Here is a 17,851-nt window from a genome sequence, read left to right on the forward strand (position 1 = left end):
AACGGGGCCTCCCTGGTGGCGCAGCAGTTGAACGCTGAGTTGCGAAGCTGCCAGCAGCCTCTGCAGCGCCAGTTCAATCCCTGGCTGCCAGGGGAGGGTCCCACATGGCGCGCAGACCTCTCCTGCTGCCTGCTGCCCCCCTCAGCAGTGTACTTCGTCAGTTTGCCTGCTCTGCTCTCCCCTCTGCCTCTGGTGAATTCTCTCACCCTCCTGTGCTTCTGACTGTACCCAGTGCTTCTATAAATAAATAAATAAATTTTAAAAAACAATTAAAAAAAAGAAAATAAGAACGGAGTAGAACAGAAAGGGCAAGAAAATGAGACCAAGTATTGAGTACGAGGGCATCCTTTAGACTGATTGGTTCCCATAATGTGGTTGTGTTTTGATAACTGTAATCATTCTGTATCTGAGCTGATGTTGTGAGTCCTGTGGAACTTACCAGATGAGCCCACTTTCCGCCTTAGGTAGTATCTCCAGAGAGCTATTTCAAAGCAGAGATTATACAAAAAAACTACCACATAGTCTGACAGCTTCTAAGAGCTGGCAGCAAATCAAACTCAAGTGATTTAAATTTAAATGTGTCCTTGGTGTACATGCTGTAACATTACACTGACTTTACAGAAAACTACTATTTTAAATCTCAGGAAAGCAAAGGGATAGTGAAACACAAGATACTTGTCCAAATGTAAGAAAAAGCAACAGCTTTTCTTGTGTGGGCCAGTTTCATAGTACAAGTATTTGTCAGTTAGTGCACACAAGTTGGTATTTATCAAAAATAATAAAAGACATAGCTCATATTTATTGAGCAATTGCTAAGAGCTGAGTGACTTGCATGTATTTAATGATCAGAGGAGCCTAGGAAGTTGGTACTATTATGACTGAACACCCTTTCATTATTTATTTATTTATTTATTTTTTGAATGCTGCTTTTTTTTTAAAGATTTATTTATTTATGCATGCAAGAACTGGGGTATAGGCCAGAGATGCGGTGGGGGGTGAGAGGATTCACCAGAGACAGAGTGAAGACCAGAACAGGCAGATCTACTGAAATACACTGCTGAGGGGAGCAGCGGGCAAGACAGGACAGGTCTGCTATGCCATGTGGGTTTCTTTCTGACCGGCCAGGAATCGAACTTGTGCTGCTGAGGCTGTGGATGGTTTCATAGTGTGGTGCTTAACCCCTTGTGCCACCAGGGAAGCCCCCTAAACACCCTTTTTAAAGATAAGAAAATTGAGGCTCCAAAAGTTAATTTACAGTCACTTAGCTAATAAGTCACAAAGCTTGGATTTGAGTCCACTTGTTCATAACACTGTACTCTACAGATATTCCCAGTAGACTGACTGTGAATGTGTAACCCCAATATCTCTACATGTTTTTCCAGAAAAAAAATGAAAAAAGAAAAAAAGGGAAGACGTAAAGGAAAAGATGATTTTCTTGAAACCAGTACAGTTCTTGAAGAAAATAACTTGTGGGATGATGATTTGAGCAGCAGAGATGGTCTGAACCCACTATTACTAGGAGAGGAATCTGTAGCAAAGGGTAGGAGAAAAGATGAGACAAAAAGAAATGGAAATATGAGGTAAAAAGGAAACAACAAAAGCAGAAAGAAAGGGCTCATAAATCTTTAGGACAGCATGAAAAGTTTCTAGTTACATGTAAAATTAATTTATCATTTCTCTAATTTTCCATTTTTACTTCTAATTTCATGGTTAAACATGACCCATTCAATTTAGTCTTTGGAATTAATATTGTTTGTTCTGACAGTTTCTCTCCACCCTGAGTAATACTCAGTTCCATTCTGCAAAGTTAGTAGCTCAATGAAAGGTGAGTGTGTTACTTGCTCTTTTTGTCTCCTCTAGAAGGTTAATTAAGTCAACATTAAACATGGCTGTGTAGCCGCAGAATGAGCAGTTGCTTGAAGGCTCATGGTTTGGATCTTTTCCTGAAAAATCCCCACTTCGATAATTATGTTTAGTGTTCTAACTGCCTGAATAGCTGGCTAATGATGGGTTCGTGTGGTAGGGCAGTGCTGGACCTTGTTTGCAGCTGAGTTTGTCTACTTCATGGAGCCCTGAGCCAAGAGTATGTGGTTCTCCATAGACAGCCTCCAGATTCAACCTCTAGTTTCTTCTCCAAAAATTTCCCTGGGCTTAGCATCGGCGATTTGATGCCCAGTCCTACAATTTTCAAAATTGTTTAGTTGATGTTTATGGAGTTTTTAAACTTGTCCATACAACTCTGAAAGTAATGTAGTATCATTAACATTTGTGGTATGGATCAATTCTGATGGCTTTGTTTATATGCATGTGACTGAATAATTTTTTTAAAAGTACTGCTTTGCACAAAAGCCAGTTTTTTTTCATGTAAGTGCAGCTGTTTTAACTTTTAAGAAACCACAAACATTTTTATTCTCTAAAACTTTAATTTGAAAGACATAGGACTTTTAAAGAAATACAATGTTTCTCAGACTGGTATACATTAAACTCCCTACTTCTATTCTCTTTAAACTTTTAAGAGTTGAATAAAGTTCCTGAGTTGAGATATTACCTAGAAACTTTACAGACCAAAATCCATGTTATTGCTGAATTCCAAGTACTTTTTGGGATATTAAATTATACTGGAAATGCTAGCATATGTAATAGAAACAAAAGGTAACGGTGGCTCAGTTCTCATGATCTCCCTGTAAGCTCAGAGAATTTTCCATGGACACAGAGTCAGATGCCAGAAACAAACAGTTGTGTGTTTTCCTGGGTTCACTGTAGTCCAACAAATCATGGTAGTGTTGTTTTCCTTCTTTTTTATGCTACAGCAACAATTCCATTTCCTGTTACATAGGGAAACCTAGTCTGATGTTAAAAGAGGTCACTACATGTATTTATTACAACATTAAGACCATTTCATCCATGGAAATAATTTTTTATTGTTCTGAGTCACTCTGGTTTGTGGAATTTGTACATGAGTTCCAGGACAAGGATGAAATGTTATGTTTATTTTGTTTTCTATCATTTTTAATGTTTTTTAACTGCATGAATATCAGGGTTGTTGTCATAGTATTTCCATATTTTTATTATTTGAGAAATTATTCTGCTGTATGTGTGTCTCTGTAGTCTTCATTGACATTCACTGTGTATACTGGATGTGCTGTATTTTGGCAGAACTACCTGCTTTCCCCAGTGCCATGTGAGCTCCTGTTTTTCTCTTTACTCATGTCTTCTCAATGTATGTCTTTACTGTGTTAAAGACAGATTTGTGTGCAGAGCTTCAGAAATATTTAAATGATCTTGGGGAGCTGCTGGAAGGACTTGAATTAAATTGTGAGCTGCAAAGGATATTTGTTATGCCTTCATTTTTTCTCTTGTATTAAAGTGAAGTGTTCCCTAGTTCAGACTGGAATATCTCTTTGTGCTTAGACTCTACCCGGGAGCCATAGAAACATCCCTGAAATTCACATGCAAGTAATCTTTGGTTTTGATAGCAATTATTGTATGTATTCATTACCTTTGAGGACCTAGATTTTTAAAAGCCACGTAGTCATAACTGCTTGAGTATAAACTTAAATAACAGTTCACATTTATAGAGAAACCTTAGATTCTGGCATTTTGGGAAAATATTTGGATAGAAAACAATGACTGTCCTGTGAGCTGAAATATTATTGCTAGTTGTTGTCATTAATTCCCTCCATGTATTACTCTGTATGTGTGCAATTCTGACTGACTGACTTAAGAATTAAAATTAAGTCATGTACTTTCTGACAGGGGTAGGAGGATTTGGTGTTCTTTTTCCCATCTTTCTTGTATCATGTGCCCTAACCAGTCACCAGCCCAACAGTGCCCTAACAAGTCAGCCTCCAGTAGAAGAGGGGACTGTAATATTGACTTGAACTTAGATTAGAAAAGGACAAAATGGGGAATGCTTATAGGTAATTTATTGTCTTCCTATAAATAATTTATTCTCTGACTGCTTCAAATTATACTACATGTATTCATATATTCACAAAGGGTGAATGTGTGTGGATGTATGCAGCTGGGAGCATGATACGATGTTCAGAAGTTGAAGATTGGTTTTCTTGTTAGGAAGTCATAGGATATTAATCCGAGTCATTTCATTTTCAACAGGTTGACATGATGAAAGAAGCCTTAGAAAAACTCCAGCTCAATATAGTAGAGATGAAAGATGAAAATGCAACCTTAGATGGTGGAGATGTCTTATTCACAGGTATTGTTGTGTTTACTTAGTTCTCTTCAAAAATATTTGTCATCTAATACCTGACTTATATGTACTCAATTTAATTATAGCGTTGTTTTTTTTTAATTACCATAGTAAGATTTTCAGTGCAGGTCATTGGAAAACATAAAAAAACACAAAAGAGAAAAACAAAACTGATCTTCTATTCAAAGACAATCACTTTAATATGTGAGTGTATGTCCTTCAAGTACTTTTGTACATGTATATCTGCATATTTTATACAAGAATATTATCAGTACATCCATATCATTTTCTGGATTGCATCGTCTATGTTCTTCTACACTGTGAACTTATGGGTTACATAGTTTTGCATTGTGTGACAGTATATCTTAATTGTCATTTACAAACAATTTTATTCCCAGGTGGCAAGATGAATTTAAATAATGTTCTATGCTTATTGACTTAGCTTAAATGCCAGATGAAGTAGCAGAACTCAACAAAACATAAACTGCTAATATTATTATTGATCTAACTAGAATTAGTTTTTATAAGGGGGATAACAGTGCTACTAAGGAAATGGTAATATTAGCATTTAACTTTTAATCTCTTTATGATCATGTTATTATTGTTTTATAAAACCATGTGCTAAAATCTCTATCCCTAGATTCACTCTAGTTATATTAGTAAACAAGATGATAATAATTTTTCATTTATAATGAGAATTTATTTTCCCCTAAATGTCAGAGAATGAAACTCTGTTTCACAGTTGTAGCCCTAACAGCAGAGACTGGTCCACAAGAATTTGAGAATGTAGCCTCAGGTGACCCACTGAAAGCATGAAGTTTCTTCAAAGGCTAATAATTTAGCTGATGTGAAATTTATATTGAAGCCTGTGTATATAGACCAAATATAGCCATCTTTGTTTTGACATAAAGCAATGTTTTATATTACTTACATTTGATTGACATTCCTGGAGAAGGAGGGTATTTATCCTGTGACACTGAGTATTGCTCAGTAGCACATACCTCTGGGCAAGGCCAGTGTTGCTGAGCTCCAGGGAACATAGTCTTATCACAAGTTATATGAACCAATCCAGGATCTCATGGATTGGTGCCCTGCACAACCTGTACCACCACTGTCCTAGGCAGTGACCTGCCTCTGGGATGTGGTTTCCATACCCACTGAGCCATAAGACACAGAACAAGTTGTCATAGATGCCTGTGCTGCATTGTCAGGTCTGGTTGTATCCATGTAGATGCAGTTTGTAAGTTCTACTTAAAATATTCTGTTTCTCCCTTTGATGCCACTTCTGTTCTTTAGCTGCACAGAACAGCTTGTTTTCCTTATGAAGTAGACTTTTGTGAACACAACAAAAAGTAATTCTTAAACTCTGAAAAATATAGCAGTTACCAGAGGGGAGAGGAGTGGGGAAAAGGAAGGAGTAGAGGGGGTGAATGTGACAGAGTAGTGATGCTGGGCTTTGGTGGTGCATGAGAGAGCCAGGGTCACACACCAAGCTTGTGAAGCTGTACTCCAGGAATTATGGACTCTTGTAAACAAATGGTAGATCAATAAAATTTGATTTGAGAAAAATAGACTTTTATTAAAGGCTAAATGTATAAATCACACTTCCTACTTTTTTCACCATATGATAATTTATTGTAGGCAGGTACTGATAAGATTTGAAGTATGATTTAAAACAGCTGTATTGGGCCTCCCAGTGGCACAGCGGTTGAGCGCTGGGTTGCGAAGCTGACCCCAGCCTCTTCAGCACCAGTTCGATCCCCGGCTCCTCCCCGGCCGCCGGGCGAGAGTCCCACATGGCGCGCAGACCTCTCCTGCCGCCCGCTGCTCCCCTCAGCAGTGTACTTCAGTCCTTCTGCCTGCTCTGCTCCCCGCTCTGGCTCTGGTGAATTCTCTCACCCTCCTGCACTTCTGACTGTACCCAGTGCTTGTATAAATAAATAAATAAATAAATAAATAAATAAATAAAAAATAAATAAATAAATCTTAATAAATAAATAAATAGATAGATAGATAAAACAAGCCCTATTATGGAATATTACTCAGCATTCAAAAGAGATAAACATATGCAGTTTGCAGCAACATGGATGGTGCTGGAAGGGATCATGCTCAGTGAAATAAGCCAGAAAGAAAAAGAAAAATACCGGATGGTCTCACTCATAGCAGGAATCTAGAAAACCTAAATATGGACCAGTAAAAAGAATAACTATAAGAAAGAAAAAAATCAAAATCAACAATCAACTATGAATCAGAGACTCTCTTTGGGGGGAGGGGGGGAGGAAGGATTGGGGTCAAAACGGGGTTGCAATTGTATGGGGAATATAAAAAGAAAAATAAATAAATAAATAAATAAATAAATAAAACAAGTTGTATCAACAGTCATTTAGTTATCTTAACAGCGAAGATGAAGGGATCTGCTAAAATCCTCTCGTGTTATCACACAACTTATACTGGGAACATTTTCCTTTGGTGAAAGGTCTTTCCACAGCACCTCAAGCCTAATGTTTTTTCCTAAACTTCTAGCTAGGGACTAATTTAGCATAATCTTTACACTTTTGGGGGTAATATTCAATACTCAAATTAATATGTTAAATGTTATTTTATTCAAAATGAGGTGTTGAGATATTAAGATCTTTACTCGGTAACTCCTAATGTCTGGTCCTACCTTCTATTTCCTACTTCTCAATTTTTTTTTCTTTTGGTAAAATATGCATAAAATAAATTTTACTGTTTTAACCATTTTTAAGTGTTTTGTTCAGTGGCATTAGATTCACAATATTATATATCCATCATCTTTCTATTTTTGGATTAGGTAGAATTGAACAAGAAACAAAATCTGGCTTTTTCCGTGTGCTCTGTGTCCTCTTCCTTTTGTAATTCAGAGCTTCGTTAATAATTGATGAGGAAATGAATGAAAGGAAAGCAGCTTTCCAATTCCAGTTCGACTGGGAAGTCTGTCAGTCAGGCAAATTGCTACTGGCAGAAATTGTTTCAATTCTGTTTCTCTTATATAGACATCAACTTACCTCTACTTTTATTTATTCTTATAAAATATGGATCATATAAAAAAGGTATAAAGTGTTTATGTACAGTTTAAAGGTCAATAAAAAATGAATACCTGGCCCACCAGCTGTATTAAGAAAGAGAATATTGCCAGAATCATAAAAGACTCAGTCCCAATCTCTGCCTCCCCAGCATGAAGTAACAGCTGCCCTTACTGAATTTTGTTGTATCATTGCCTTCTCTTTCTTTGAGTTTTAACTCATATGTGAATTTTACCACCGGTATGTTTTACTTCAGTATATATGTTTTCCTAAATTGTATAATGTTTAGTTTTGCTTGTCTTATAGTTTTACATTATTAGAATCATACTATATGAACTTTCATTTGATTTTTCTGCTTTTGATCTAACTTGATGCATAAGGCTGATGTTTCTCCGTTTTCACTACTGTGTGATATTCCATGGTAAGACTATTTGACAGTGTATTTACTGCTGATATATATTTCAGTGTTTTTCAGTCTTTATCCATTATCCTCATTGTAACTATGTACATTAGTGTGTGTGTGTGTGTGTGTGTGTGTGTGTGTGTGTGTGTGTCCTGAAGGCTTGTATTAAGAGTTTCTCTAAAGTAAACTCCTGGAAATAGAATTTCAGGTAATAAACTCTTTTCTTTTCTTTAATAAAATGATTATATGGTTTTCTTTTTCAATCTATTGATGTGGTTAATTACTTTCCTTGATTTTTTGATGATTGACCAGTCTTGCTGGGATGAAATCATACTTTATTATGATATATTGTTATTATAATACAATATTGTGTCTAGTTTGCTCATATTTTGATTATGATTTTTATTTCTGGGACCTATACTTGTTCTTTTTTGTTATTCTTATCTGACTTTTGTAAAGATCTGTGCTAACATCATAAAATGTATTAGGGAATATTTACTACTTCTCTATGCTCTAAAATTATGACTATTTGAATTGTGCGTTCTTTGAATTTTGGTAGACCTGACCTATAAACAGCCCCTATCAGCCTTGTGCTTTATTGGTGGAGATATTTTTTAAACTGATTCCTCTTCTTTTAGATAACTAGTAGTTTTTCTGAATCAGTTTTGATGGGTTCTTTTTTTGAAGAATTTATTTTATCTAATTGTTGGGTTGACTATAAAGTTATTCATATCCATGTAAGACTCATGGCAACTATATCTATGTCCCCTTTTTATTTCTAATGGTTATTCATGCTTTCTCATTTTTTCTTGCCAAAGATCTGTCAATTTTATTAATCTTCTCAAAGGACCAACTTTTGGCTTTGTTGAAATCTTTTTCTTACACGTTTCCTTTCTTCTTCATGATCCTATCTTTATTTCCTTCCCTCAAATTTCTTTGATTTTATTCTGTTCTTTTTTTCTTACATTTCAAGTGGGAATTTTAACTCTTTCATTTTGAATAATTTCTTAATGTGCATCTCTAAGACTATATAATTTTCCCTCCAGCTACTGCTTTAGCTTAATCCTTTGTATTTGATATAAATTTTTTGTTATTATTACTTCTAAATGTTTTCTAATTTCCATTTGATTTGTTCTTTGACTCATTCATGGATGATGACTAAAAAGGAAAAAAATACTTGTCATTATTGTAAGTTGCTGGGACACCAACTCATTATTCTGACCCCCAATATGTGAAGGAAAAACTCAAGCATTTAGCCTATCTTTCCGTAGGAATTCTATTTCAAGCAGAATAAATACTTAGTTGAGGAAGGTTTTCCTTTCTTAGATTTCCAGTAGGTAAATATAAAGTCCTAATAATGAGTCTGTACCTTAACCATTAAAACCATTGTATGAAATCATGATAAGGACATTTATAATGGAGGGTTCAGGCTGATGCTACCTGAACATACTGATATTCTAGTACCATTGAAAATGTGATAGTCATGGGCCTTGTGATATAATTCAGTAGCTATAAAGTCCCACCTCTGAGGTAGCCCTGTCAAGAATAAAAACAACTGAATGAGGGGGCCTTCCTGCTGGCACAAGGGGTTAAGCACTGCACTATGAAGCAATCTGCAGCCTCTGCAGCATGGGTTTGATCCCCGGGCAGCCAGGGAGAAACCCACATAGCGATCAGACCTCTCCTGCCTCGCCCGCTGTTCCCCTCAGTGGTGTACTTCAGTCAGTCTGCCTGTTCTGCTCCCCACTCTGTCTCTGGTGAATCCTCTCACCCCCTGCATCTCTGGCCTGGACCCCAGCTCTTGTGTGCATAAATAAATAAATCTTTAAAAAAAAAACTGAATGAGATTATAAATAAGCATCTATATTAACCCTCAGTTAACCAAAATACTCACAAGATAAAAGAACAATTTAATGTTAGATGATACACAAGGAAGCAATCAGCCAAATCCAGAATGTAGGATAAATGAACTAGTTTCTCCTATAAAGAAAGAAATAAGGGGGCCTCCCTGGTGGCTCGAGGGTTTAAAGCACCGCACTATGAAGCAATCCAAAGCCTCTGCAGCATGAGTTTGATCCCTGGCTGGCCAGGGAGCAACCCACATGGTGCAGCAGACCTCTCCTGTCTTGCCCATGGCTCCCCTCAGCAGTGTATTTCAGTCAGTCTGCCTGTTCTGTTCCCCACTCTGTCTCTGGTGAATCTTCTTACCCCCCGCATCTCTGGCCTGTACCCCAGCTCTTGTATGCATAAATAAATAAATCTTTAAAAAGAAAAGAAAGAAAGAGATGAGGAAGGGAAAGAAAAAGATGGTAAATTGGTATAGAATAAAATGACACAAGCAATAGATCAACCCAAAAAAATTTTAATATTTCTCTTTTAGCTCATTGTTTTCATCAGGAAGGCCATTTAGGGGATCAAGTTCTGACTGCCAGAAACAGAAATCCAACTTACTTTATGAAGAGATAAGCAATTTGCTTTCCTGGGTATTTTTCTATTTCACTTTAGTCTTTTAAAATAGTATGCAAGCCCCATCATAAATTTGTTGAAAATTACTTAATGAATTAAAATATTTTCTTTAAAATTACATATATAAAAATTATATATAATTTATTATTATAATTTATGAAATAATTATAATTTATAATTAAATTATAAAGCAGAATTTATAATTCTATTCTTATCATAAAAAAATTAAGGAAATCTCTTTTTTATTGCAGCTTTTTTTTAATAAACAGTAATATTTTTATCAAGTGAAAGACTGCTTCCTAGCTTAAATTTCGTTTTGTGTGTAGTGAGGTTTTTTTTTAAGATTTATTTTTATTCATTTATGCATACAAGAGCTGGGGTATAGGTCAGAGGTGTGGGGGTGAGAGAATTCACCACAGACAGAGTGGGGAGCAGAACAGGTGGCTCTACTGAAATACACTGCTGAGGGGAGCAGTGGGAGAGGCAGGAAGGTCTGCTGCATCATGTGTAGTTTAGCTCCCTGGCCAGGGATTGAACTTGTGCCACAGTGGTTGGAGATAGCATGATGGTGCTGAGACTTTAACCCCTGTATCACCAGGGATGGCATGTAGTGAGTTTTCTTAAAGGGATAACTGTTGCCACAAAAACTGTCAATCTGCCACCTAAGAATCAGGAGCCTGCCAACAACATAAGCCACTGGAACTTGTCATCACATAATTTAACCTGTCATTTACTCCTTTTACAAGGATATGTCAATTCAAGTTGTAACATTTGTAAATTCAGTCAAGCAATTCCTTCTCCATGATTACACTTATATTTTACTTTAAAGACATATTTTATGCCTTAAAAAATCCTCTAGGACAAAAATGTACTGACTTCTCTTTGAGTTTTTTCCCCCACATTCTGTGTGGAATTCTTTTTCAAGGAATAAAGAGATTGTGAGAATCTCTTTTTATGTATTGCCTAACCCTGTCTATTGTTATGGTTTGTTTACCTATAACTAGGAAACCATTTTTGTTTAGTGACTTGCCTCCTGAGAAGAAAAATTGCAGAATTTCATAAAAGCTGAACACATAGAACATTCCGTCCTCCTAAACGTTTGTGCTTTTTAGATAGGCATTTTTGTATGATTTGATTTTTTAATAAATGGGTATAAAATTAAATCTTAGACCTGAGGCCATCAGCATAAAACTGGCTTTACCCAGGTGATATTTTCAGAACTTACATCACCATTACTGTCTACTATTGTTCTTTTTTTTTGGGGGGAGGGGACTACTAACTTGTCATTGCTATTACTTAATTTCTAAGTTCAAATTATTAACGTGTTTAACCTATTATTTCTTAAATAAAATGTTTATTCTCTTATTATAGTAAAATACACATAACACAAAATCTAATAAGTATATGGTTCAGAGGCATGAACTATATTCATGTTGTTGCATACCCATCACTACCATCCAGCACTTTTTCATCTCCCCAAACTAAAACTCTGTATTCATTATGTACTAACTCTCCAGTTGCACCCCGCCCCCCCCAGTCCTTGGTAACCACTGTTCTATCATCTGCCTTTATGTATTTGAAAAGGTTTATTTCTAAGGGCAGTGGTTTGAAATCAGATTTGTGTAAAGAGAGCAGGGGTCAAATACCCTCTATAGGGACAAACTTCTGTGGAAGGAAAGACTGTATGATACTTTAAGGTCATTATTTATAGATAAAGAATAGTGACAGTCACTGATGCAATCCACTCATCATGTTCCATAACATATTTTATAGGCAGAGAATTTTTTGTGGGCCTATCCAAAAGGACAAACCAACGAGGTGCTGAAATCTTGGCTGATACTTTCAAGGTCAGTAAAAGATAATTTGTGTCTAACGCAGAGTATTTGCTACTTTAAAAATATTCATAGACCCACTTAATCAACGTCATGAAAAAGGGTATTTAATGTCACCAACTTTGCAAAATAATTCCCAATGTTTGTATGTTTGCTACAAGTTTTAGAAGCTATAAAACTCAAATTTCTCGATAAATGGGGCTTCATTGGGCTACCACAGAAGCAAAAAAGTTATTGTGCACATCTTCTTCAGTGTATAATCTTATAACCACCTGACAGGTGTTAGCAGCAAAATCAATGGCAACTCAATTGATTCTAACATGAAGTGTGGATTTTTCAGATTCGAATCAGTCATTAACTATGTTTAGGTGTCCACTAGCTAGTGGGAACTGTGCTAAGTACTGCACATATATACCTCAAGCCTTCTTTATTCCATTGATTGATATTAATAGATTATCTCATCAGACTGCTTAGTAAGGATACAATCCCCTAGAAGTTCTCATCCCCATGAAGATTCAAGACACAGTTTACACAGGCTATTCATATACTTCCATAGATACCTACTCCACAAATCAAACAGCATGTGAAGCTGTTAACACACAACTGAATCTGACAGTCAATCACACATCTAGAAGGAGGGGCTATACTTTCATCTTAGAAGCAGCCTTCTTTTCACTGGCAAAACCAAACCCTTTGGGTCCCAATTTCCCTTCCAGATACTCAGGGCCCCTGACAACCTCCAGAGGGATGGAAGTGTTTCAGATAGGTTTTAATTAGTGTTAGAATTATTCTGCAATGCCAAACTGCATGTTTCTATTATATGCATAGGACTATGCGGTTTCCACAGTCCCGGTAATTGATGCTTTGCATTTGAAGAGTTTCTGCAGCATGGCTGGGCCTAACCTAATCGCAATTGGATCCAGTGAATCTGCGCAGAAGGCCCTTAAGGTAAATATAAAACTCTACTCGTGCAAATGTAGCATGCTTATTGCATGGTTTTTCTAATACAGTCTGCTGGGTGGGTGGCAAGTAAGTTTGCCAGGAGAGAACTGGCTGGTACTTGAGCTGCTGTGACTTCACACTCATTAGGAATGAGGAACACCAAAGTGTAGGAAGATCTCTTCACTGGTGAACCATTCTTACTTAGACACCAGGTTTCCTAGAAAGGACATGGTTCAGAATAAAAAAGCAGCCAACTCATCAGTGTTTTCTTTGAGGAAAAAGAGGACATGCCACCAGTAAAGCTCTTCATAAAGTTTTATCTCCTAAGTCAGGTAATTGGTACAAAAGGAGTTATTATATTATTTGTATCCTTCTGTATGTCTGGACTATTTTATAATAATTTTTTAGAAATCCATGATTCAGAAGAACCTGAAAATATTAACTTCTTCATTTATATTTGGAATACTTAAATTTTAGATCATGAATTTCTCTTATTGCTTAGATGAGAATCAGAAAACCCAGAAAAAATATGATCTTCCCACATCACACAGCTAGATCAAGAGTGGAAATCACTGATAAGGAAGATGACCTTCCATTGTTATCATGCTTCACAGCTAAAAGGCACGTTCCTTCCCTGTAACTAACTACCCTATGAGATGGGCTGGATGCTCCATTAGAGCAAAGACCATTTCTGTTTTGCTCACCATTGTGTTTGGGCCATCATGGGCCCATAGTAAATACCTAGTGAGTGAATAAATGAGTAAGTGAGTCAATAAGGCATGAGGAGGGGAGATGGTATTATCTACATTTTGCAGATGAGCATAGAACAAGTGACTCACCCCTGTTGGTGGGACTCCTAATCCTTCCTTTCAGGTAGCCCTGCACAACATACATAACTAACTAAAGGACCAAAGTCAAAGACTTCTCGTAGGCCAAGAGGAAATCTGTGTATACAATTTACCTGTTTGTCCTCTCAGGTCCTTAACTTTTCTACCTCAGCACTAAACTTGGTACACTTTGCCTCCTACATTAACTGCCACTTCTTTAGCCAGTCTTTCTTCCCAGCTTTTCTCAAACTGAATCTTTGAGTGTATTTGTAGGACTTTGAACAATTGCCACTGAGCAATCTGTCTCAAAACATGATTTGTACTATGGTTGCTTTTTATTTGTTTCCTTTGGAGAATGTGTTTTGTCTCATTCATCTGGAAGGATTTGTCAGCTTTCTGTTTGAGGGAAAGATGGTATCATGATAGAATCTCCAAGAAGCAGGAGACTGGGTACTCACAGGTCTCTAAGCAAAAGGGAATATATTGATTTAGAGATACTGGACCATCATTCCTTTTGCAAAAAATATTGGAGGGGGAAACCCCTGCAATCAGAAAAGAGAACTACTGATGACCTGGAAAAAGATAGCCAAATCCCAAACCTATTTTGGCAACTCTCTGTCATTCTCCATCCTTCCTTTCCTCTGAGACCACGTTTTTTTTTTTTTTTTGAGGGCATCCTATTAGGATCTTATTGTTCTCCTTCCTACAGCGTTCATTTGACTTAATGTTAATGATATTCACCCTCTGTTTGAAACTTTCTGTGGCAGAAGCTATAAATAATCCTCACTGACAAAACAGACATTCTTTGTATATTGTATTTTGTATCAGCAAATGTGCTTCCTAAACCATGGGCCTGTGGAGTTGACAAATGCCCACTTGCCATATTCCTAGCATCAAAAAGTTCGTATAACCTTGTAGTGAAGGTAAGAGTTCTCAGGTCAGAAATAGGTGAAAGCATATAGGGCTTCCCCCCTCCCCCATTTCACAGGCAAAAATACTGAGAAATGAAATAAAGCATTGTGAATTGGTTTTAATGGTTCTAGAATCAGGTTTCCTGGGCTTTGACATTCCTCTCCCTAATTGTCACCCCACCAAATTATTTTTCTATTGGAGAAGCTTTCCTGATTATTTTGCCACAAACTGATTCTAGCTGAGATCCCTGTTTTCCTCACCCCTTTCTCCAGCTAACTCCCTCTTTCCATTTTTTGCCTGAATCTTACCTGTCTCAGGGAAAATATGAGTGTGGTTCCAGCTGTCTGATTTTCCCATGCAAATCTTGATGTCTAGCTCTGTGTCTATGGAGAAGCCCTTGGTCACTTGGGCATCTATTTGAAGGGCATAGCATTTAAACAGAGGTGAATTGTGTCTTCCTTACCAACATTGAAAGGTTGATTACTTCCCACATCTGTCACTGCTTGCTGTGCATTTGCTTCCTTCAGAATCTGAAAACTACTTCTTACATATTCATGCAAACCTGAGAGCCCAAGGGTTTCTGGGTAATCTCATTGCATTTGAAACACTTTGTAATGGGTTGCAGTCTATTCTTGGTTAATGAAGTGGGTTCTTACAGAGATAGTAATCATACCTATCTAGGTTGTAGTAGATTTAATAGAGAGTGCATTGTACATTCAAATGAAAGCATCTAGGAAGACTTTAGCAAATCTCTACTTAAAAACCCAGAACACATTTAATACATGGTACATTTAATATACATTGAACACACAGTATATTTAATCCAGAGAAGGAAAAAAGGAGGACATATTATTACTACATTTTACCATTGATGTGGCTAAAATACTGGAGACTGGACAAATTCCTAAAGAAATTTAGCAACAATTCTTGTTCTATAAATGCTGTTATCTAAGGAAAATTAATCTTGACAGCAGCCTTCAATTTCTATAGTTTTTCTCCTATATGTTCCACCATCCCCTCATGCCCTTGGGTAACCACCACCTTCATCCTCCCCCTCCAGTCATGAAAGAAAATAATGCAAGATTAATTAATACATCACAAGCATTATATTACTAGGATTTTTCCAGCAGAATGTTTGCTTTCTCAAAGAAAATGAGAATTCCAGTTGCTGCACAGCTGGAAGTGCTGCTCACAAACATAATACAAGTAAAAGCAGCCAACTTCCAAAAGAATACGTATTCTATTATTTCATTTTTTTAATGTTAAACAAGAGACAAAACTACCCTGTACTTTTAGCAATCAGATTAGTGGTTACTTTAAGAAAGAGGGAGGGAGTTGTGCTCTGGCAAATCGCTTAGTAGGTTACACTCTAATTTTTTTTTAAGTCTAGAAAAAAACCATACACACACACACACTTAGTTGTTGGATGTGAGTTATGATTAACTTACAGAAGTAATTCTGCAATAGCTAGGTCCGTCTAACTCTCAAACCCCTGCTTTACCTTACAGATGATGAGGGTGACTCATAAAAAACAGACTGACCTATTTTTTAATAAAGAAAAAAATACTAAAACATTGTACCCCTTATATCTCCTCATTTTCTCCCTCCCTCAACCCTTGTATATCATAAGTATATACAATTTATAATTGTCAATTATACTTTCATAAAGTTGGAAAGGAAAAAAAGACATAGTTAAGAGTAGATCTGAACCACATCTCACTCATTCTTTTTCTAGATCCATGCCAAGTTCGACCTCTTTCCAGGAACCTGAATTAATTATATGCTTTCTATCTCAAGAAGACAGATTGTAATTTTTGCTCTCAGGAGGAACTCACAGTAATGATTTTTAACTCAATCTTCTAGGTTGTATTCATTCTTCTAGTTAATTGTGAGTGAAAGAAAAAAAAAGGAAGGAAGGATGAAGGCAGGGTTGCAGGGGAGGTAGGAAGGAAGGAAAGGGAGAGATGGGTAGAGAGTGATACTTAGCTAACACCTTCCTGAAATTAATCAGATGAGGAAGCTGCTGATGGACGTGAGCTCCAAGGGCTTAGGTATTGAGTTGGGGGACTGTGCCATCTGCTGACTGGGCAAAAAAGGTGAACATTCTCATCTCACTAACTCCCATGCGGGAGACCAGTGATTTTCTCCTTTTGGCACCTGCTGTTTTGTTTAATGTCCTTTCTCTTATTAATAATGCAATTATTTTGCATCACAACAATTTATTATTTTAAAATGCCTTTGACAGAAATACTAAAATGATGTGGTAGAAAAAGATTTATAAGATACACACCCCATTTTTTTTGTTTTTGTCATGTAAATGAACTAATATATACTAAATGGAATTCCAGTAGACTTGTAATTTTAAATGAAAATGCTCATAATACATCTTGATGGAATCTCTTTTATGTTTCTTATCTACTTCCTGAAATAACTAACTTCATTTGTAAAATTCCTTGAATGAGACTATGGACTGCTTTGCACCAAATTTAAATTGCATAGCATTCCACTTGCTTTTCTTTTAAATGACTATGTTATAGAGGTCACTCAAACAGTATTTCCTCTCATTTTGACTCAGCTTCAACATTGATTTTTATGTCCAAAAATGTCCATGTTATTTTATAGATAGTCATACAAAAAAATGAAGATGGAAAAACCCTTAATGTTTTTGGGTTTTGTATGGTTTTACATGCCCTGGAATTTCCTTTAGTGACAACTAGAACAGCAATAGCAAAACTCAAAGACAAAATAGAACTAACTAGTATAAATAGGATGAATTAAATGGAAAAATAAAGACTTTGCATTTTTAGTTGTGTTGTCACAGGAAATTATACTGTATGGCCACAAGATTTTCCCTGCTGGGTCTCTACTGTGAGGGGCATGCTGACAGTGCCTTTGTAGGTTTAATTTCATCTAATTATCTGGTTGTCTGTTCCAGTTGTAGTCACCAGATCCATAAAACAATGATTTTTTTTAATCTATCATGCATGAATTAAGAAATTAAAGCACAAAACCAAATAGTCTGTGAGTTTTTAACAACTGTTTATGTTCCTTTTCCTGGCAGCAGTTGCCTTATCTGACAATATTCCCAGAGCTATGTGCCAGCAATATGGGGTGGCCAGAATAAAATGCTTTGGCATGATAGGGTAATAAATAATCTTAAGCTGTGAGACCAGAACAGGCATTCTGAATTTCAGCACTAGTCCCAAGACAGGAAG

At 36.5% G+C, this 17,851-nt stretch overlaps 1 protein-coding gene across 5 annotated transcripts in view; it reads left to right on the top strand.

Annotated features, from left to right (window-relative positions):
- Positions 1–17,851, top strand: part of DDAH1 (dimethylarginine dimethylaminohydrolase 1) — a 123,196-nt gene that overhangs the window by 80,275 nt on the left and 25,070 nt on the right. For all 5 annotated transcript variants that reach the window (XM_037498852.2, XM_037498850.2, XM_054690964.1 and 2 more), the window contains 3 exons: positions 4,117–4,216; positions 11,897–11,970; positions 12,784–12,903. In XM_037498852.2, coding sequence (XP_037354749.1) covers positions 4,123–4,216; positions 11,897–11,970; positions 12,784–12,903 — 288 coding nt within the window. In that variant the 5' untranslated portion in view covers positions 4,117–4,122. The remainder of the gene's footprint in view (positions 1–4,116; positions 4,217–11,896; positions 11,971–12,783; positions 12,904–17,851) is intronic.

The sequence above is a fragment of the Talpa occidentalis genome, unplaced genomic scaffold, assembly GCF_014898055.3.
Source record: "Talpa occidentalis isolate TD23 unplaced genomic scaffold, MPIMG_talOcc4v2.1 talOcc4.9, whole genome shotgun sequence".
NCBI classification, from domain to species: Eukaryota; Metazoa; Chordata; class Mammalia; order Eulipotyphla; family Talpidae; genus Talpa; species Talpa occidentalis.